This window comes from Dreissena polymorpha, chromosome 15, assembly GCF_020536995.1.
Source record: "Dreissena polymorpha isolate Duluth1 chromosome 15, UMN_Dpol_1.0, whole genome shotgun sequence".
Lineage (NCBI taxonomy): Eukaryota > Metazoa > Mollusca > Bivalvia > Myida > Dreissenidae > Dreissena > Dreissena polymorpha.
Window position 1 is genome coordinate 16,400,404 of NC_068369.1, and position 23,568 is coordinate 16,423,971.

At 35.3% G+C, this 23,568-nt stretch overlaps 1 protein-coding gene across 1 annotated transcript in view; it reads right to left on the reverse strand.

The window, feature by feature from the left end:
* The window catches only part of LOC127861019 (ras suppressor protein 1-like), a 35,205-nt gene that overhangs the window by 10,936 nt on the left and 701 nt on the right, over positions 1-23,568 (reverse strand). The window contains exons 2-6 of the mRNA XM_052399381.1: positions 9,133-9,183; positions 8,405-8,472; positions 7,225-7,277; positions 4,119-4,237; positions 1,049-1,131 (exon numbers count right to left, since the gene is read on the reverse strand). Of these exons, the coding sequence (XP_052255341.1) occupies positions 1,049-1,131; positions 4,119-4,237; positions 7,225-7,277; positions 8,405-8,472; positions 9,133-9,183 (374 nt within the window). The remainder of the gene's footprint in view (positions 1-1,048; positions 1,132-4,118; positions 4,238-7,224; positions 7,278-8,404; positions 8,473-9,132; positions 9,184-23,568) is intronic.

A 23,568-nucleotide genomic window follows, 5' to 3' on the forward strand; every position in this document is an offset into this window, starting at 1 on the left:
TTGGTGTTTTCACTTCATATTTGTTAATGCAGCATTAACATATTTAAACAATATCCCGTAAAGAGAAAAATAATCCATTTGAATATCAACCGTACTTCCGTTTTGACAACTGACGACAGAAATGATTCGATGTACGATGTTAGTCTAAATGTAGTTTTCATGCAGATTCGTTCATACGACACAAAGACACAATTTTGTTTTATGGATCATTTCGGCTTAGAGGACTGGGTGAGTCACGTAAAATAACGAAAATAATATATATTTTTTATAAACAACTGGTAGCAAGATGAGTTGTAGATAATTGGTCAGTTACCACATTTTAACTAAAATTTTTTGACCTGTTGATTCTTTTCAGCTCAATTCAACAGTGAAAAATGCCCATAATGTCACTTTAAATGAATGAATACGGATAATTATTTTTTGCTCTTAAACTGCTATAAATAGAAACGAGCCGTACAGGCCGTGCTCTGGAACAACTTCCCAGATTAGCCTGTGCAACACTTTCCACCTAATCTGGATTTTTGCTAAGATGAGACTTCCATTAACCCATTCCCACTAAGACACAAAGTGAAAATGGCTATTTGCAAACAGCATAAAACCAGAACAGCCTGCGAGTAACTCTCAGTCTGTTCAGGTTTTATGCTGTTTGCTACTCATAAATATCTAAGGGTTGGAAATGAAGCCTTTAAAACTTAAAATCTAGAAAGAAAGGAATTCAATTAAATTTAACTTTCTATGGGACTATTCTATAGGAACATGAAAATACGTTTCTAAGTGGTAAAGGGTTAAATGAAAAACATCATACAAGCAGAATCCATAGGCTCATCTTGAACAACACTTAACCCTTTGCATGCTGGGAAATTTGTCGTCTGCTCAATTTCTAAAAATAGCATTTTCTTCAATTTTTTTTCAAAGAATACTATCCGAAAAGCAAACAGTTTGGATCCAGATGAGACGCCACGTTCTGTGGCGTCTCTACTGGATCCAAACTGTTTGCAAAGGCCTTCAAAATTCGGTTCCCGCACTGAAAGAGTTAAAGCACACTTACAATTTGGAGATTCTTCAGTCTGCCGATCTCGGGTGGCAAGGTCTCAAAGTCATTGTCACCCAAATAAAGAGCCCGGAGAGAATCTGAAAATGGGATACGAGCATTTTGACAAACTTTAAATCACATTAAAACTGAGGGCTAATCACGTGATTGTCAAGATGGCAACGTCCATACCAAGACAGGTATTTTTCGCTGTTTCAACCCGTTTATTACATATATATATATGTATATTTTTTTTTTTTTTAAATGCCACTCACTTTCCAGCCACAACAGCAAGAAAGTGATTAGCGTTTATTACGTATTAATATTCGCTCTATATCTTGAACTTACTCGCTTAAAATTTTCTTAGCAGAAGCTGTTATTTTGTGTTCCGCCTAGAAATTCTACAGGAAGTAAAGTCGAGAGATAGAGAGAAAATTAATACCAGATGAAAGGTAATCACTTTCTTGCTTTGTAAACAGCTGATAATTTGTTGTGTATGTAAAATCTGATGATTCGAGTCTCCCTACGGGACAACCAGGCTTAATGCATATTCGTTAAGTGTCGTCCCAGGGGCTAAGCTTTCTGCCTAAACTGGATATTTGAATCAAGTAGGTCATATATAGTTATCTGTCTTCAGCATGAAAGAACTTGTTCACAGTTTGGTCAAGTGACAATTGATTAAAAAATACTTTATGCCTTATATAAGCAAAATCACACTCCTTACTAAGAAAAATGTACAAAAGTAAATATTTGTTAAAACTGATAATCATTAATCAGAAATGGAAAAAAATAATAAAGCATTTGTAACGCTTTCATGAATTATTTAGCAAAAGTGTGTATTCCCAATATACCGTTTAAACTATCTTACAAATTCAAAAGCAAAGTGAAACTGGCTTTGTGCAAACAGCATAAAACCAGAACAGCCTGCGAGTAACTTGCAGTCTGTTCAGGTTTTATGCTGTTTTCTGCTCATAAGTATCTAAGGTTTGGAAATGAAGTCTCAAAAACTTGAATCTAGTAAGAAAGGTATTAAATTAAATATATTTTTCTAAGGGACTACAAATGCGTGAAAATATGTATCTAACTGGTAAAGGGTTAAAACTACAGGACTTCAATCAATGTTCTCAGGTTCTTTCCCCAGGACAGGGTACCTTTTATTATTTTTTATTTTTCCTCGTTATCATAATGATATTTGACTATAGTAAAAACAAGGGCTGTTTGTAAAACATGCATGCCCCCCATATGGGCTGTCAGTTGTAGTGGCAGCCATTGTGTGAATACTTTTTGTGTCACTGTGACCTTGACCTTTGACCTAGTGACCTGAAAATCAATAGGGGTCATCTGCCAGTCTTGATCAATATACCTATGAAGTTTCATGATCCTAGGCGTAAGCATTCTTGAGTTATCATCCGGAAACCATTTTACTATTTCGAGTCACTGTGGCCTTGACCTTTGACCTAGTGACCTGAAAATCAATAATGGTCATCTGCCACTCATGATCAATGTACCTATGAAGTTTCATGATCCTAGGCTTTCTTGAGTTATCAACCGGAAACCATCTGGTGGACCCACCGACCGACATGTGCAAAACAATATACCCCCTCTTTATCGAAGGGGGGCACAATAACAGTTACAATTGTCATTTGTTCTGATAGTTTGAACCTTTTTATATTTACTCAATTGAAATGAAGCAAATTGAAATTGAGGCAGACTTGAGTTTGCTACCAGTACTGTCTGTATTTTGAAGAGCTCATGCTCCTGCAACCCTCCTATAACTTTATCTCTTTCAGTTCTGGAACCCAATTTTGAAGGCCTTTGCAAACAATTTGGATCCAGATGAGACGCCACAGAACGTGGCGTCTCATCAGGATCAAACTTTTTGCTATTCTGATAGTATTCTTTGAAAAAATCAAAGAATATGCTTATTTTTAAAAATTCAGCAGACGAAATTTTAGCAGACGACAAATTTCCCAGCATGCAAAGGGTTATAGCAAGTTTGACCTTTGCCAGCTGTAAAACTTTCATTTTAGTTCATATAAGTTTTAACCCTTTCCCATTCGGAAGCACAGTGAAAATGGCCATGTGCAAACAGCATAAAACCGAAACAGCCTGCGAGTAACTTGGAAATGAAGCCTTTAAAACTTAAACCTAGTTAGAAAGGCCTTTCAAATCAAATTTAACTTTGTAAGGGACTACAAATGTTTAAAATTACGTTTCTAAGTGGTAAAGGGTTAATGGAACATCGCTCTGAGAAAACGCGGCTTAACAAATGTGCACTAAGTTGTCCCAAATAACCAATGAGCAGATCAGGCGGAACAGGGACCACACTTTCCGCTCTTAAAGATTGTTTCCACCGATTTTTTTGCCCAATTAGGAAAAGTACCAGTACCAGCCCAATTGAAAAATGTGTGCCAAAACCCTAAAATTCGGAAAATACCCATCTCAAAGTCTTCCTATTTGGAAATTGGTGTATATGATTTTTTTGCTTCCAAATACTTTTAAATTGATAACTTAGCGTTGTCAATACTATATTATATATACTAAGGTTCTAGCCATACAGCTTCAAAGGGAAACTGACTAACTGTCACATTAAATGTAACCAAAAAACAATAATAATTTTTGTTTTAAACATTCAATTTGGAATCTTTTGGACAGCAATTGGTAAACTTGTAGATTGTTTCTAATTGGGAAAGTGCAGTTGTCCGGTACTTTATAAAGAAGGAAAACAAGAGCTGTCTCCATAGGATGACATATGCCCCCGATAAACGCTTTGATAGAAGTTATTAGTATTTTTCGAAACCTTAACGCGGATCCTAAGTTCAAGGTCAAGGGGGTCAAAATTTGTGTGCATATGGAAAGGCCTTGTCCATATACACATGCATACCAAATATGAAGGTTACATCAGAAGTGACATAGAAAAGTTATGAGCAAAGTGTGACGGACAATCGAACAGACAGAGCGATCACTATATGCCCTCCTTCGGGGGCATAAAAATCTCTGTTATGATTTCAAGGAAACTCTACTGAACAAAAATCCAGTATAAGCGGAAGGTGCCAGCATTATCTGGAAAGTATTTGATTGAACTTACCAAGTTGAAAGAAGTTCTGTGGCAGACTTGTCTCGTTGAGATTATTGTATGTCAGATCCAACACTTCTAAGACAGGAAACGCACCAAACCCTCGGGGCAATGTGCACAAGCGATTCATGCTGAAGTGGGTTATATGGTAATGTAAAACATCAGGTAAAATATCATGTGAAACATGATTTACAATGCATTAAATACTAAAATTTTGTTTAATGTCTGTGTTGACATTTGGACATCATATCTTAGTCTCTTCATTGCATATCAAAAGTAACTTAGAAAATTAATATTAATTGTCAAGTGAGATAGACATTCAATTCAAATACAAAGTTTGGTTAACAAAGGGCTAGATCTGTCACACCAGAGAAAAGTTGTAACAGTAAAACAATTAAAATCATCATATGATATTCATACAGGGATTTTTCTAGCCATTTTGGGAAAAGGAGACAGGTCAAATTGGGCTTTGTTATTGATATAGGTGACAAATTTGGGAATTTTTTATCAACAAAAACGATGACAAAATTTGGATTTTTATATCAACAAATATTGAAACAACAGGTCTCTTTCTGTCCATTTATAAATTATAGTTATATATTTTTCGGATCAGTTTGCTTTGGGATCGAGTCCGTTTTACGGACTTTTATATGTAGCAAAAAACCTGTCATATATCATGTTTTTCAATGTTTAAAAAAGTGAAATACCAATTTTAAATCACTGATGTGATATTAACCACATGAAAGAATAAAATAACAAGAGCTGTCAGAGGACAGCGCGCTCGAATATTCGAAGGCTTGACAGTATAACGTAAGCCATCATGGGGAAATTGTTCAAATTCAATAATTTATTAGATGATCTTCCAAAAATAAAAAAAGGAAAAAAAAAAAAACAACTTGGGTGGGGGGGTTGAGAGGGGGTATAATGTGTGGTGTGGTAATTTATTAGACGATCTTTCAGAAATAAAAAAAGGAAAAACAAATTTTTGGATTTTTTTTTTTGGGGGGGGGGGGCGGGTGGTGAGAGGGGGGTATACTGTGGGGTGTGGTAATTTATTAGATGATGTTTAACAAGAAAAATTAGGGGGAGGGTTGGGGGGGGGGGGGAGGGAGTTTGGGTGGAATCCATTGTGGTATTCAGGTACAGTACAGCCAAAGCGGCCCAAACATAATCCGCGGCTACGCCACGGCCAGATTATTAGTCCGCGGCGGCCGAATCGTGTGTTCACGCGGCGTATCGCCGTGGCACTCGGCATCGATCCGCGCAACGACGCCGAGTCTGTATTAACCTCGCGTACTTTCGCGGAGTAAATCCGCCGCATACGTATGCGTTGGATCGAGTGAAAAGATATCCACCTACATGTACATACATGTATGTGTAGCGTAGAATTAATTACGAGCAACTGTTTATGTTTCGTTCGATTATCATTATTAAATTTGTAATCCGAAACACACTTCAGAATTTTAATGCTCACGCGTCCTTTGGCAAATTCTAGCGTCAAATAAACAGTGCTAAAATATCCTTTGTTTCATAAAAAGCGCGCGAAAATTATGCAGACATGTAGAACGTCGTTTGGAAAGTTTGGGTGTATTTTGTGTTGTTTAAATACATGAACATCACGTCAGGCGTAAATCGCGTGTTCAGTGGAGAAAAAAAACGCCCCGATTAAACGTTATTTCATCATCTCTATAAATAGTAACAAATGCCAAAATGTATTTGATACTTAAGGAAATGTCGAGAATGTTTGTGTATCGTAAATATTTACCAGCATTTGCTTTAAAACTGGAATATACGGGATTATCGGGTAATTAGTAGCGATAATAACTGTATAATATGAAAAAAATAAAACGTGTTTATATACGCATATTCAAACAATAGTTATAATAAGCTGATAATTAACAAAACCACAAATACGTCGTCACCGTCTTGATTATTGATGTGGCTTCAAACTGCTAATTTTCTCAGCTAAAATATAATAGCGGAATCAACATGCAATTAATTTATAAATCCACCATATGCTGGAGCCTTGACCACTTGTATGTGTGAAAACATAATTACGTGACCTTGTTTATGTGTGAAATACATACGCTACGGGCGGGAAACAAACTTAATAATTGGCCAGACACATTAACTATGCTTACATGTATATGCTAATACAATCCGCGCACAATAAATTTATTATGATTTTAATTATTATTATAATTGTTCTTTCAAAATTTGTTAACTACATGTAACTAATAATTTTAGAAAGATTTTTTATTTCATGATGCGCATCGGCTCGGCATCATGTCGCGGATCACGGCATGCCTCGGCGGACAGATGCGAAGTTTCGCGGCGAAATGCGACTTGCCGCCGCATACTGACGCGGCTTCAACGACTGACGCGGCATCGACTCGTTTCGCCTTGCCGCCGCGGATCGCGAAATACGTTTGTTCCGCTTTGGCTGTACTGTAAGAGTTGTTTTGTCAAAGTGATAATAAAATGTGATCATAAATAAAGAAGTTATGGCAATTTAAGCAAAATGTTCAATTATCTAAGTGTAAAAGGGGCCATAGTTATGTCAAAATTCTTGATACAGTGGTCTGCTCTTGTTTATAGGTTGGGGTCATGTTGGTTAACAAGTATGCAAAATATAAAAGCAATATGTCAAAGGATATAGGAAATATTTGGGGTAGTACGCAACCTTTAACATAGATTTATCAATAATATGCATATTATAAGTATAAAAGGGGCAATAATTATGTCAAAATGCTTGATACAGTTGTCTGCTTTTGTTTATAGGTTGGGTGGGGTCATGATGGTTAACAAGTATGCAAAATATGAAAGCAATATGTCAAGGGACATTGAAAATAGTTGGGGTAGTACGCAAACGTTAACATTTCCTGCATATTCTAAGTGAAAAGGGGGCCATAATTATGACAAAATGCTTGTTAGAGTTGTCTGCTCTTCTTTATAGGTTGGGGTCATGTTGGTAAACAAGTATGCAAAATATGAAAGCAATATGTCAAGGGACATAGAAAATATTTGGGGTAAACGCTGAAGCCGGGGTGAGTATGATAGCTCCACTATATATATTTCATATATAATAGTCCAGCTAAAAATCAGTGAATATGCTTACCCCAGATTCAAGGTCTTCAATTTTGTCATGCTGCTGATATTTGGATGTATTTCCTGTAACCCAAAACATCAAAATATTCAACAAAACAACACTAAACAAGAGCACCGCATAACTGGTGCCAACGCTTGGCTGCAAGTGCAGTTTTGAATAAAAGAAAGATTGTCAGATTTTTTTGATTTTTTTTAAGAGGTCACATTGACTTTGACCTTTGACCTATTGACCCAAAAATGGGTGTGGCGTGTAGAATTCATCAAGGTGCACCTACATATGAAGTTTCAAAGTTGTAGGTGGAAGCACTTTGATTTTAGAGACAAATGTCAAGGTTTTAGCACGACGCGGATGGTGGACGACCTGGCTATGACAATACCTCGGGTTTTCTCTGAAAACAGCCGAGCTAAAAATGACAGTATTTTTTGCAATGCAAGTAGGTTACTTTTAGGATTATTTCAATATATACCATAAATTTGAGCAACGATTAAAACATATTCTGCTTTATATTTCCCTTCAAACGTGGATTCAAAACGGCAATAACACCAGGATACTGTCTTTTTTAAGATCTTACGTAAAGTTCAAGTTTAATAGCACTTTAAAGCTTCTACAAATTTACATAATTTACAATTATGATCAATATATTTCCCTTATGTAAATTTCAAAATTGTCGTTTTTGTGAACACATAAATTTGTGTATTTTTGATTTTGGAACAAAAATTATATATAAACAAAAAATCTGCTTTATTATTTTTCTTATGTATTTGTCTTAAAGTCATGGATCGGTCACAAACCACTAAATCCACAAAAATTAATTTTGGAGTTCTTGTGTATTCTTCCAATGCTTGTTATCTCAGTTTCAAAATCTTTATTTCATTGGTGCTTTACCTTGACAGTGTTTTTTTTCACCATTCAGGGAATCGGGCCGGGCCCCCAGTGGAATTGGAAAAATCACAACATTTTGACCAAAATTGGGAAATTAGTATTGTTGTTTTTTTGCTAACAAATGATTCAAATTGAGAATTAAAGTGTTTTAAAAGTTAAATTTAATAAAGTTAAATTTGTAGATTTTTTTTTTGAAACCCTCAATTTAATTTGCAGGTCCCATTTGGGAAAAATATATACTTTTTCCATTGGGCATGAGGCCAGATACATGTACCAACCTCGATTTTGAACAAAAAATACACTATACCTTGATATGATTGTTGAAACAGTTCAGGAACTCCAGATTGTACAAGTTGGTGAGTGATGATGGTATATCTGCAATCACGTGTCGTCAATGGTATAAAATAGTAACAATGATAGACCTTTTATTTTTATCCCCATTGGGAAAAGTACTGGTACCAAATTAGGAAAAATTAGCTTGAAAACCCCTGATATTTGAAAAAATTGTGTGTGAAATTTTCAGATTGAGAATAATGAGTCTTTTTAATCGCTTGGTATAATAACTATATACATGTAAATTGCACATACCAATTCAAATCTTCATTTACAAGCATTTTGGCTTTAAATGTTCGGTTTCAGTTCTCTTTTAATATGTTCACGTGCAGATAATGCACTTTTGAACAAAGTTTGACGAAATAATCCTTCCGTTTGGGAATTTTTTGGAAGGCCATTGGGAATTTTGTAGTTTTTTTTTCAATTGGGAAAGTACCTTTTATAGGACTTGTACTTGATAAAGGAGGAAAAATATCGCTGTAGACTTAATAATCATTATCAAAATTCATAGTTTGGGACTTAATGCAGTCTGCACAGGCTAATAAGGGACAACACTTTCCACCTATACAAGATTTTTGTTTTAAAGAGACTTATTTAAAACAACAAAATACACAAAAAGTGCAAAGTGTCGTCCCTGATTAGACTGAGCAGTCCTTAATTTTGTATAATACAATGAATCGTTAAAATTTGTAAACAACTTACTTGTGATCTTGTTATGTGTCAAGGTCAATCTTGTTAGATGTGCTAACTCAACTGCAAATTAAATGAAAAGACAATAAACCATAAACACGGATGATTAACATGCACAAATACCCAAAGATTAGCAAAATTTCAAAAAACAACATACACTGCACAGACGTAACAACGTATTTTGCATGATAATATCAACAGTGCTCCAGCTAGGCCTAAATTGAAGGGCCCCCGCCCAGCCCTTCCAAACCTCCGCCATGCCCTTCCTAGGATCCCGCTGCCCTTAATTTGTTTTTTTTTCATATGATAATTAATAAATCTCTTATTACATTGTAATAAATTTTATCCTCATTGTAGACATTATATTTGAATGGTTTAATAATAATGGGAATAATATATTCTAACAATTATTAATAACATATAAATTAACATGCATCAAGAAGCATTCCAGAAACACTTGCTTACTCGAAAGTGCCCTTTCGACAAAATACTGCGCGTCGAAAGTGACCTTTTGACAAACAAGATGTGTTTGTGAAACACAATGTCCCCCTATATGATGTTTGACCTTGAAGGATGACCTTGACCCCTATATGATGTTTGACCTTGAAGGATGACCTTAACCTTGACCCTTCACCACTCAAAATGTGCAGCTCCATGAGATACACATGCATTTCAAATATAAAATTGCTAGCTTCAATATTGCAGAAGTGACATTACATGAGCAATTTGGACCCATATATTTGACCTTGAAGGATGACCTTGACCTTTCACCACTCAAAATGTGCAGCTCCATGAGATACACATGCATGCCAAATATCAAGTTGCTATCTTCAATATTGCAAAAGTATTCATAAAATAAGCGATTTGGGCCACATATATTTGACCTCTGACCTTGAAGGATGACCTTGACCTTTCACCACTCAAAACGTGCAGCTCCATGAGATACACATGCATGCCAAATATCAAGTTGCTATCTTGAATATTGAAATACTGTAAAAGTGTACATTAAATGAGCGATTTTGACCCATATATTTGACCTTTGACCTTGAAGGATGACCTTGACCTTTCACCACTCAAAATGTGCAGCTCCATGAGATACATATGCATGCCAAATATCAAGTTGCTATCTTCAATATTGCAAAAGTTATTGCAAATGTTAAAGTTGGCGCAAACCAACCAACCAACCAACCAACCAACCAACCAACAGACCAACCAACAGACCAACAGACAGGGCAAAAACAATATGTCCCCCACTACTATAGTGGGGGACATAAAAAGCCCCCCTGCCCTTTTCAAATCCTAGCTGGAGCACTGATTAATGTTTGTCATTTTTGATGATTTCAATTATAGTATTTAATACAAACCTTCATATTTAGATCTTAAGATGCGCGCATATATTTAACAATATTAATAAACAAGAGGGCCCTGCAGAGTTCAAGGTAAAGCAATTGTCAAACACTAAAATAACACCATCATCTGTGCAATAGCCCCTCCCCCCCCCCACGTTACCACAATGACATAGATGCCAGACAAGACATCTATGTCCCGATTGGATGTCAAATAGAGGCATGAGTGATGACCCACATTTCACTTTATGGAGTCAGCCACAAAGTGTACATGTGTGTTGACTTCAGAAAATGGAGAAGTTTCGAGAACGTTTGCATTCATGAAATTCTTGAAACACATTTATCGCCAATATTGGCCAAAAAATATATGTTTTTGTAAGCCATATACTTATTACAAAGGTTGCATGATTGGTTGTTTTAGGTTTCCCATTTTTTTGGCCAATGTCCCAACATTTTTTATGGAATGACCTGATTTGGACCTGAACAATTCTGGCATGTATGCACAATGTGATGCGAGCATGAAAGCATTATAAGCAGTTACAAGGCTTGAATAAAGGTAACCCCCAGATATCTTGGATAAGGGCTTTTACAGATAAATCAGCAGCAGCTGAAGTCAAGAGATGGGGAACTGTATTAAAATTAAGGAAGTGGCTGCAGGTACTCTTATCCATGAGACGACCACGCTTTCACTACATTAGCAGTAATAGATTATACTATAAACCATAACACGTGTTCCTCGGTTATTATCGCTGTCCTGAACAATGTAAACAAACAAGTCCCGCCGAGCGGATAAATTGCATTTGATTTAAAATTAAGGTATATACTTTGTTGTTATTGATCTTACCACAGGAGTTTGCAATTCTATCCATAAAGCTAATCTAATGGCTAAATAATAAAAAATATACCCCTATATAGTATATACATGTAGACTACAGGAATGCAACGCATCAGACCCCGGACCCGCCCTTTTTCCAGTAAACACGGGAAATTACTGGACAAACAGGGTATCCTACATCGACCCATGGTCTAATAATCAAGAGGCCGGTGAAAGAAACTAGGATCACTGCTTACCGTGAACTACCTTCCTCTTAATTCACAATTATTTAACACTTTCCGCTCATCGTCGGATCTATTGCGTGTTGTTGTTTTTTAGGCTAGATTGCACTCTACCGGAACGCAGTTGTTTACCACTATCGGTAAAGTGGGGGTTTGGGGCGGTAGCCCCCCGATACTAATGAAATAGGATAAAAAGGATTATTAGGTGTTGCGTTAGGTGTTAGGTGTTGCGTGCTTAGCAACGATAATATTATACGCTTTTCCATTCTTTTTTACGTACAGGTAAAGTGCAATCGTCCCGTTTATTATTCCAGGCTTTTTCCGCTCCATTTTGGGAAAACGCCACACTGGAATTTTGGGAATTTCGCGTCGTGAAAACCCCCATTTTGGGAAAAAAAATAATCGCAAAATTGGCTCAATTGGGAAAAATTATTGCATATAAATAGTGTTTCTTATATTTCAAAGAAGCCGTTAACTGGTAAATAACGACTATTTTGATAACTTATTATTAAAATTTTACAAAATATTATGAACATGTGTGATAAGTGCAGGTTTTTTAATCTTAATTTGGTGAAAAGGCATGGCCTTTTATGAGGTGAAAAAAATCGCTCGAAGCGCCGGATTTTGAGCAAAATAAGGAAATTCTTAAATAATAATTTACATATTTTACAGTTTTTAAAACAAATTCAAGGCAACAGATAATTTAATTATGCAATACTTTCTATTTTCTACACCGGATCAGGTCAACTTATATATTTTAAGGGTAAAAAAAAAAAAATTTTTTTTTTTTTTTTTGAATTGGGAATTATTTTTTTTTCAATTGGGAAAAAAACAACCAGATTTGCATTGGGAATGGGGCCGAATTTCGGACCCGTGGCATAGGGCGGAAAAAGCCTGTATTCCCGTCGTAATGTATATACATATGTCACAGTGTGTTGTCATACATGTATTAACCAACTCCATGTCGTCTGCTAATATGTCTTTAGATTTATGTTTTAAGTTTTTTTTCCCAAGTTCTCAAAATTCAGAAGAATTATTGTTTAATCGTCAAACTACTTGGAACCTGACCAGATCCCAGTAAAGACTATAATGATCGACCTCAGCAGTTAGTTATCAGTTTGTGTCTGACAGTTTAGATGTGTCGTTACTGTATGCATTAAAACATACTTGTTGCTTAATTAATTAGTACAATGTCCGATGATGTAGACCTTACGATTGTGTCTATCTGGTTTAAGTGCCTGTGTAACCAAGCTGAACGATCAGCGGTTCTAGGGAAGAGTCTGATCGTGCTTGGAATTATATCACTCGAAAGAGACAATAAATTATATGACAATAATAATATCACAGGAGTTAGCCTATATAGTCTATAGAGACTATAAGGGGAGGGTGCTATTTTTGTTAAATAATAAAAACTAGACCCCGACTATATAGTGGTCTATTTTTATTATATAGAAATTACATTAGCTTTATGAATAAAATTTCAAACCCATGCATTAATATACATGTACTGTTTAGTGGCTATAATCGCTTTATTAGACAGGATGTACTTTATATGTTGATGATGCATTATGTACACAAATACGAATACTATTATGTTCGCAAAGTATTTGCGTGTATAGTAATCATTAAAGCTATGGTGATATTTACTAAGTGTGTTCGTTATTATTTACTGTAAAATAACTATATCATTTTTCAGTCACTAGTCATCACATTCTTTACATATCATAAGGTAAGTTAATACATTCAAGTAATATGTGTTACAGCCAAGCCGAATTCGTCTATGACGACATCCACGTGACTAGCGGCAGAAGGTTTGGTTCTAGTAGACTACCAAGGTCACAGTCAGTCCGTGTCCGAAAGTTGTGCGATTCATACCGTATGCCAAATTTAAAAATCAGACACCTAGATAAGAAAATGAGGCCTCTTTTTTCTTAAAAGGTCCACTTTTCTCAGAAAGTATCAATGCTATTGCATTCAAATCGCTTTGCCGATGGCGGTAAACAACTGCGTGCTGGTAGAGTGCAATCTAACCTAAAAAACAACAACAACACGCAATGAATCCGACGATGAGCGGAAAGTGTTAAATAATTGTGAATTAAGAGGAAGGTAGTTCACGGTAAGCAGTGTTCCTAGTTTCTTTCACCGGCCTCTTGATTATTAGACCATGGGTCGATGTAGGGTACCCTGTTTGTCCAGTAATTTCCCGTGTTTACTGGAAAAAGGGCTGGTCCGTGGTCTGATGTGTTGCATTCCTGTAGTCTATATACTATATAGGGGTATATTTTTTATTATTTAGCTATAAGATTAGCTTTATGAAAAGAATTTCAAACTCCTGTGATCTTACGTAAGTGTGGAACAATTTAACTATGAAAAAAGGGCACACAATATGTGAAAACGGGAGGTCCGTACTTGTAGCAAAACCCCAGTGGTTTGGCTAGAGGTACGGATCCGTACCTCTAGAACCAGATTCTAGAGGTACGGATCCTTACCTCTAGAACCAGATTCTAGAGGTACGGATCTGTACCTCTAGAACCAGATTCTAGAGGTACAGATCCGTACCGATTTACAGACGTTTCGCGCCCAAGTCTTTTCGCACCCTAGTTATTTCGCCCCCAAGACGTTTCCGCCCTGGTCGTTTCGCACCTGGTCGTTTCGCCCCCATACTAGCGGAACAATAGTTGTTGAGTAGTTTAATTGATGACCATTATATAATTTTAATAAGAGGATATTTATCACGTCTAGACTCTAGAGTAGTAATAAAAAACTAAAAAGAGATATTTTTTCTGACCTATTTATTCATTTGACATACAATAACGTAGAATAACAGTCTAAAACAACGTGATGAACACATACGATATTTCAGTACTTCAGTTACATAAAACGACAATGAAAGCATTCTTTATTTATATATTTTATGAACTACATAAACACAACAGCGTATAAGCAACACAAAGAAAAGTTCCTAGAGTCTATTTGTTTATTTATTTGGCATAAAATAACGTAGAATAACAGTGGTGTAAAACATCGCGATGAACACATACGATAATTCAGTAGTTTAGTTACATAAAACGATTTAGAAAAGGAGATGGGCAATTCTTCACAATGAAATTAGATTACATCCATTAAAGTCATGCAAGTGAGTTCAGTATAAGAACATGTAATCATGTAACTTCGAAACACAATGAGCAGTCACTATGACCAATTTGATTGTGTTAGTCACTGAGAGATATAGTTTTGTTCTCTACATGAAGGTAAAATTTCATATTAACACAATAAGCTTCAAAAGTATTTCTTAAAAAAAATAGGCTTGTATTACTCTACAGCTAACTTAAAATTTTAATGTTATATGTTTTTAAGTAACATTAATGATTAATTTCTTGCTCCTGTGTCTGCCTTGAAAAGAAAACAAGACTTTAAACAGCATCTGAATTAATGTGACAATATGTATTAACAAGAGCACCGCCTTGCGGGTGCAGACCGCTCATCTATTTTCTTTTTAAAGGTGAAGGGACTCTCATTTTCAATCACAAAGGAGGGAGGAGTGGATGGAAGAGGGGTGTATAAGTGTGGGGTTGTGGACATTTATTACATTATCTTCCCAAAAAAGCGAAAAAAAAAATAAAATAAAATAAATCAGGAGGGGGGGGGGGGGTTGGGGGGGGCGATGGGGGGGGGGGGGGGGGGGGTTTGGGTGCGATGGTTTGGACGGTATTTCAAACAATAACCATTTTAAAAAAAAAAAATGGGGGGGGGGGGGTATAGTGTGAGGGTGTGGTGGTAATTTGTGAGATGATCTTAAAAAAAAAAAAAAAAAAAAAAAAAAAAAAAAAATTGGGGGGGGGGTGGGGGTTGGGGGGGGTATATTAGTGTGAGGGTGTGGTGGTCATTTGTGAGATGATTTAAAAAAAAAAAAAAAAAAAAAAAAAAAATAGGGGGGGGGAGGGGGGGGGGGAGGGGGGGAGGGGGGGGAGGGGAGGGGATGGTTTGGGTGGAGTCTATTGTGGTATGTCAGGTAAGAGTAGTTTCATCAAAGTATCAATCAAATCTAATCATAAATAAAGAAGTTATGGCAATTTTAGCAAAATTTAATAATTTGACCTTGAGAGTCAGGGTCATTCAAAGGTCAAAGTAAAATTAAAGTTGCCAGGTACAGTAACCTCATGATAGCATGAAAGTATTTGAAGTTTGAAAGCAATAGCCTTGATACTTAAGAAGTAAAGTGGATCGAAACACAAAATTTAACCATATATTAAAAGTTACTAAGTCAAAAAAGGGCCATAATTCCGTAACAATGACAACCAGAGTTATGCAACTTGTCCTTTTACTGTACCCTTATGATAGTTTGTGAGTGTTCCAAGTATGAAAGCAATATCTATGATACTTTAGGGGTAAAGTGGACCAAAACATAAATCTTAACCAAATTTTCAATTTTCTAAGTATAAAGGGCCCATAATTCCGTTCAAATGCCAGTCAGAGTTACATAACTTTGCCTGCACGGTCCCCTTATGATAGTTCATAAATCTTGCAAGTATGAAAGCAATAGCTTTGATACTGTAGGAATAAAGTGGACCTAAACACAAAACTTAATCAAATTTTCAATTTTCTAAGTATAAAAAGGGCACATAATTCTGTCAAAATGCATGCCAGAGTTATCTAAATTTGCCTGCCCAGTCCCCTCATGATAGTAAGTAAGTGTACCAAGTTTGAATGCAATAGCATTGATACTTACTGAGAAAAGTGGAACTAAACGCAAAACTTAACCAAAATTTTCAATTTTTTAAGTATAAAAAGGGCACATAATTCTGTCAAAATGCACGCCAGAGTTATCTAACTTTGCCTGCCCAGTCCCCTCATGATAGTAAGTAAGTGTACCAAGTTTGAATGCAATAGCATTGATACTTTCTGAGAAAAGTGGACCTAAACGCAAAACTTAACCGGACGCCGACGCCAACGCCAACGCCGACGCCGACGCCAAGGTGATGACAATAGCTCATAATTTTTTTTCAAAAAATAGATGAGCTAAAAATGCATATTTTTCATGTATTATTTATGTTATAATTACATGTTTTAATATAGATTTCATGTTTATTTTCTGACATTTTAATGCAACTTGTGTCACTTAATTAACATCCACGTTTCCATTCCCTTCTGCCCGCGTACTGTCCAAGTCCTCGTCGGTGACGTTGTCATGAATGTCGCTTATGTCGAATCCCATTTCCCAATTTGCAGCAAAGTCATCGACATCAATGTCGGCCTCTGATCTATGTGTCTGTTCTTTTTTAGAACAAGGACTGCAGACGAAGTCAAGCTCGCCTCCTGACGTCACAGCGGCTTTGTGTTCCTCAAGAGAAATACCTGTGAAACGAAGGAATTATTGTTTAATTACTGCATAGCGTCTCTTAAAATAAATACATCTAAAACAAATCTTGATCTAAGAAAAAAGTAATCGCCATGCAAATTACAACTTCTACCTTTACGGAGAATTATTAGAAATAGTGACATCCTTTAAATACTATAGGTATAACAGCCCAAACACTAGCAGAACGCGAAAATAGAGCTCTACATAGACTTTTTACTATTATAAATTAATACGAAAAATACATACAAAACTACTGCCATGTAATTTAATGTTTGTATAAGTAAATAATTCTTCAATTTTCTCGTATTACAATTCAAGATATAATTATATTGATTAAGTACTGATGAATTACTGTCTTTTTGTCAACTACATACAAAAAAAATTATTGTTATTTAATTAATTACATAAAATATATCGATGTATTATATAATAACTTTTTTATAATAAGTAAATGTATATCGTTTTATTAGTAAATCAAGTACATAGATGAACAAGTTATTTATCATTTCATTATAAATAAATAAAAATAATAACCCTAAAAAAGACATTTTTTATATCATTTTTACTGTGAAGCGAATACACGACGATCTTTATCTGATAGTTAAAATAACATTACGCAACAACATCGGATAAGTGGCAATGTTAAGATAAGCTGTCCGCATTGAATGGCATGTTTATAACACCTGTTAATCAAATATCCATTTAGGGAGCACTTTAAAAGAAAACTGATTTGTTTATTTATTGACAATCGAAGGCGGGTGTCAGTAATTGATTGTTGCCTAAGCACCACTTTGTGCGTAAGCTGTCAAGTTCATCAATGGAACTTATCGCAATTAAGATGTTTAATTATGTCTTACGACTTTAACAGAGAGTTTCAAGGTTTATTGTCTCGTCCATGACATGTACAATAGGTAATGTAACGACTCGCCCCCCTAACGACTCGCCCCATTCAATTCATAATATGAATTTAAGGTTCGGCATTGTTCAGCCGTTTTTGCCTTATACCTGACCTTATATACGTCTATTGCAGGCATATTCTGAAAAGTAATAATTTTTATTTTATGATGTTTTTTTTACATCTTTGTTCAGTGACAATATTATCATAAAGCAAGACTATTGGATATCGGCACATTTGTCTCATGTCATACTTTCCTTTATATTTATAAAAAGAAAAGCAAAGGCTAGGATCATATCGACAATTAAAGATTCCCAGGTTAAATTACTCAAGAATTTTAGGATTATCGTTATAAAGGAGACCGATGAATTAACAACATAATTGACAGGTACATTACCGCGGGCGGGTGATGACAATCAACAATACACGTGTCATAATCGCGAAAGCGTGAATACCTTGCTTCGTGGTAAATATATTTTCATATACACGGGTATTGAAAGGTAAGAACAAGAGCACCGCCTTGCGGGTGCAGACCGCTCATCTATTTTCTTTTTAAAGGTGAAGGGACTCTCATTTTCAATCACAAAGGAGGGAGGAGTGGAGTGAAGAGGGGTGTATAGTGTGGGGTTGTGGATATTTATTACATTATCTTCCAAAAAAAGCGAAAAAAAAAAAAAAAAAAATGGGGGGGGGGGGGGGGGGGTTTTGGGTGCGATGGTTGGACGGTATTTCAAACATAACCGTTTTAAAAAAAAAATGGGGGGGGGGGTATAGTGTGAGGGTGTGGTGATAATTTGTGAGATGATCTTAAAAAAAAAAAAAAAAAAAAAAAAATCAAAAAAAAAAATTGGGGGGGGGGGGGGTGGGGTGGGGTGGGGGTATAGTGTGAGGGTGTGGTGGTCATTTGTGAGATGATCTTAAAAAAAAAAAAAAAAAAAAAAAAATTAGGGGGGGGGGGGAGGGGGGAGGGCACGGGGGAGGGGGGGAGGGCACGGGGGATGGTTTGGGTGAAGTCTATTGTGGTATGTCAGGTAAGAGTAGTTTCATCAAAGTATCAATCAAATCTAATCATAAATAAAGAAGTTATGGCAATTTTAGCAAAATTTAATAATTTGACCTTGAGAGTCAAGGTCATTCAAAGGTCAAAGTAAAATTCAAGTTGCCAGGTACAGTAACCTCATGATAGCATGTAAGTATTTGAAGTTTGAAAGCAATAGCCTTGATACTTCGAGTGGATCGAAACACAAAATTTAACCATATATTAAAAGTTACTAAGTCAAAAAAGGGCCATAATTCCGTAACAATGACAACCAGAGTTATGCAACTTGTCCTTTTACTGTACCCTTATGATAGTTTGTGAGTGTTCCAAGTATGAAAGCAATATCTATGATACTTTAGGGGTAAAGTGGACCAAAACATAAATCTTAACCAAATTTTCAATTTTCTAAGTATAAATGGCCCATAATTCCGTCCAAATGCCAGTCAGAGTTACATAACTTTGCCTGCACCGTCCCCTTATGATAGTTCATAAATCTTGCAAGTATGAAAGCAATAGCTTTGATACTGTATGAATAAAGTGGACCTAAACACAAAACTTAATCAAATTTTCAATTTTCTAAGTATAAAAAGGGCACATAATTCTGTCAAAATGCCAGTCAGAGTTACATTACTTTGCCTGCACAGTCCCCTTATGATAGTTAGTAAGTGTTGCAAGTATGAAAGCAATAGCTTTGATGCTTAAGGAATAAAATGGACCTAAACACAAAACTTAACCAAAATTGTCAATTTTCCAAGTATAAAAAGGGCACATAATTCTGTCAAAATGCATGCCAGAGTTATCTAACTTTGCCTGCCCAGTCCCCTCATGATAGTAAGTAAGTGTACCAAGTTTGAATGCAATAGCATTGATACTTACTGAGAAAAGTGGAACTAAACGCAAAACTTAACCAAAATTTTCAATTTTTTAAGTATAAAAAGGGCACATAATTCTGTCAAAATGCACGCCAGAGTTATCTAACTTTGCCTGTCCAGTCCCCTCATGATAGTAAGTAAGTGTACCAAGTTTGAATGCAATAGCATTGATACTTTCTGAGAAAAGTGGACCTAAACGCAAAACTTAACCGGACGCCGACGCCAACGCCAACGCCAACGCCAACGCCGACGCCGACGCCGACGCCGACGCCGACGCCAAGGTGATGACAATAGCTCATAATTTTTTTTCAAAAAATAGATGAGCTAAAAATGAAAAAAGGTCTTTGCCGAAATTTATTTTTTGCAGAAATTTTACGGACACAATTCATCTGTAAGATAATTTTTTATTTATAATTTTAAAATTACCATTATAATCTTAAATCTACCTATTTATTACCTGTTGATCTGAATACACAACACACGTTTTAAAAATCTTTTTTTCATATTATAAAAATGCGTATCAGTCCTTTTGTGTTTTTCACACAAACTTTACTTTAAAATGCTTATCAAATGGCGTTTCTTTTAAATTTTGGTGTGAACAATTAGCGCGGAAAGTTTTCAATGGTTTCAAATAAACTTTAAATGCTAATTAAAGGGCGGTTCTTTTAATTTGTAGGTGTGAACAATTATCGCGGAAAATTTGCAATAGTTTAAATAAACAAGAAACCATTTGTGATAAATCAATTAATTCCACCATTTGTTTAATTACTTTAAAGGTTATAACTTTAATTGAGTAATACGTGCCACTGCGGAGTTTAGTATTTAAAGATGTATACATGATTATAGTATACCATTATTTTAAATTGATAATTCGACTAACACCATGCCTGCGCCTCCTTGTTTGTTTTGTCTACGACGGGTGTACCAAAACTCAAGAGCGGTGACATGTGACAACTGTTCACTGTGGCATCACATAAAATGTGGTAACACTGGTAAGTAGTTCTAAAACGTACAATCGAAGATAAATTATTTTTTTGCGTTGTGGTATTTTCGTGTGCACTCTGTATTTGCAGCGCAGCATTGTTTACTAATATATATAATAGTGTATAAAACTTTTTTTTCTCTTTTCATCTATGCTTATATTATAGTCCATGTATATCATTGAATAAACTTTGTACTCTGTATTTGCAGCGCAGCATTGTTTACCTATATATATATATATACATATATATATATATTTATATATATATGAACAAACAAATACGTTATACAGTTTATAAATATTTAAGTATATAATTTCAGAGATCACAGATAAGCAATACGACGCCGCTGTTGCCGAAAATCGGGATCTGCAATTTGTGTGTATGCGCTGTCGGCACAACAACACCGATGAGAATGGTGATCTGATGGACGAGATAGTCAACTCGATACCGGATTCGACAAACACCACCATGGAATCAACGGCAACGTCAGCCATGTCACTTCTTGAAGAGGAAATGGAAGTTGACCACGCGTTCGACATCACACGAACGGAACGGGAACTCCCATAGGAAGAAATGGAAATGTGCTTCGTCCTGATGTCAGGGAAAAGTGAAAAGATTACAAAAAGGTATGTAAATGACCAGCAATATTTTTATAATAAACATGTCAGGTGTATTACTTAAGCGCCTTTTTTTCATTTCTTCTACTTTCGTTTTTAGGTGTTATCCGCTATCCTACATATTGTCTTATAATAAACATGTCCGGTGTATTACTTAAGTGCCTTTTTTCATCTCTACTACTTTGGTTTTCAGGTGTTATCCGCTATTCTTCAACATCTGCCGTCAACCGAGGTTAAGTCGTTTGTGGTGGATTACGAGGCTGGACTGTGGCAGGCCACAAGAGCCCGTTGTTGTTGTTGTTGTATATAAGTACATAAGTATCTAATAAACCATCAACACAAAAAAGTCTTTCTTATATACTTCTCTTTCTATTCATCTGTACTGTTTACATTTAACATAGATGCTAAAAATGTAACAACAAAAATGATGGGGTGAGTCGTTATATATTATATACGCAAAAACATAGTTATGTTACTGTGGTAACGCATAATATTAATTGCAAGAGTTGATAAAATTCTAGGTGTAGAAATCTTGAACATATCATGCAGGATGCGATACAGTATTCTAGTTTCTGTTGAAAGTTCCTGAAAAAGGTGAAAGTCAAAGTAATGCATTTTAACAAATTTCATCAAACTTCTAATTTGCCAAATCATAAGATATTTTTTCAATACCCCACCAGTTGTTACCGATTTAAAACACAATAAAATCGAAATTAAATAAAAATCCTACCATATAAGTAATGATGGGGCGATTCGTTATCTATGTGGGGCGAGTCGTTATACATGTGGGGCGAGTCGTTATATAAGTGGGGCGAGTCGTTATAAAAAGTGGGGCGAGTCGTTAAGGGGGCGAGTCGTTAGTAAACCGTACAATATAATAATACATAAAATAACACAATTTACAAACATGCATGACCAATCTTACAGATTTGTAAAAGAAATTTAAGTGTGTAATACTTAAAACTATTGCTTTTTTTACAAATACATGTTTCGTAGACATACATCATAAAAAACCATAATGCCCTTGTTAACCTTATGTTAAACACCTGTTATAAAATATTGAAGTTGATACAACACTGGTGTTACAGTGGCTTTCTGTATTTTAATAAAACAGCTAATTAAGATGGTAAAATAATAAGAAACAAACATGTAATAAACCACTTATTACATTAAAACCTAAACAACTATAGTTGAGCGTTAAAGAGAATTTATCATCTTCAATCCTATATAATAGATTTTATACACAAAATATATTCAATATACCATCAAATTATTTCTTACTACAAGTACATTATATAACAGAGATAATAAATATACTATCGCTGCTATTTACATAAAATAAGCAACACTGCTACTTATTTACACATGTCATCACTTTCTTATTTTTATTTCCATTTACAAAGTCATTTTTAATTGAATTTAATAAATAGTAATACTAATAGAATATCACGCATACAAGAAACCAACTGTTTTATTTCCATACATTGTATTGTATTAAATATGAAATTGCACTACATGAATATTTTTTGGAATATAATAGAACAGAACACATAGTTTATTCGAGTATACATAGCACATAATAATAAATTACAGCAAAGCACATTTATAAACTGAATGAGTCGTAATTATTTACATTACAATATATAGCAGCACTGTTATTCTTTTAATACAGATCTCCAAATGTTTTCACATTTCGTTTTCTACAAATGGTAAGCGCTATAGCTATCATAACTAACACCTGTTTTATCACAATTACATAATGAGGGAATGAAATACATTGTTAATTTAAGACTCATGCTATTTAAATTTACGGTCAATTGCCTCATATATATCTATATAACCCGCTTATAAAAGATACCCATATCAAATTGATTGGATTGTGATTATCAAGTCAAAAAAAATATCTTTGATTTTGTATGAGCAACTATTATTCAACTGACTCACCTGTTTTGCACGTTCGATGCTGCCAACCCGAGCATGAATCACATTGGACCGCGTGTTGCCGAGGACGTACTTCAGTCCTGCATCTTATGCATGGAAAGTCCATGTTGCACACTACTCCCGTTCACAACTATTAAACTATCCCAGTTTCAAACACTATAATGTTACATTTTATACGACAAGATGTTGAATGTTATAAAAAAAAAATCACTATTAAAAATCCTGTTTTAATAAGTCCGACACTAGATCTATGCACTGGTCTGACTTTTTTACTGCATTCATTTTACATTAATATATATACTTATGGTGGCTAATTGCTTTTATCACCTACCCTTTGTCG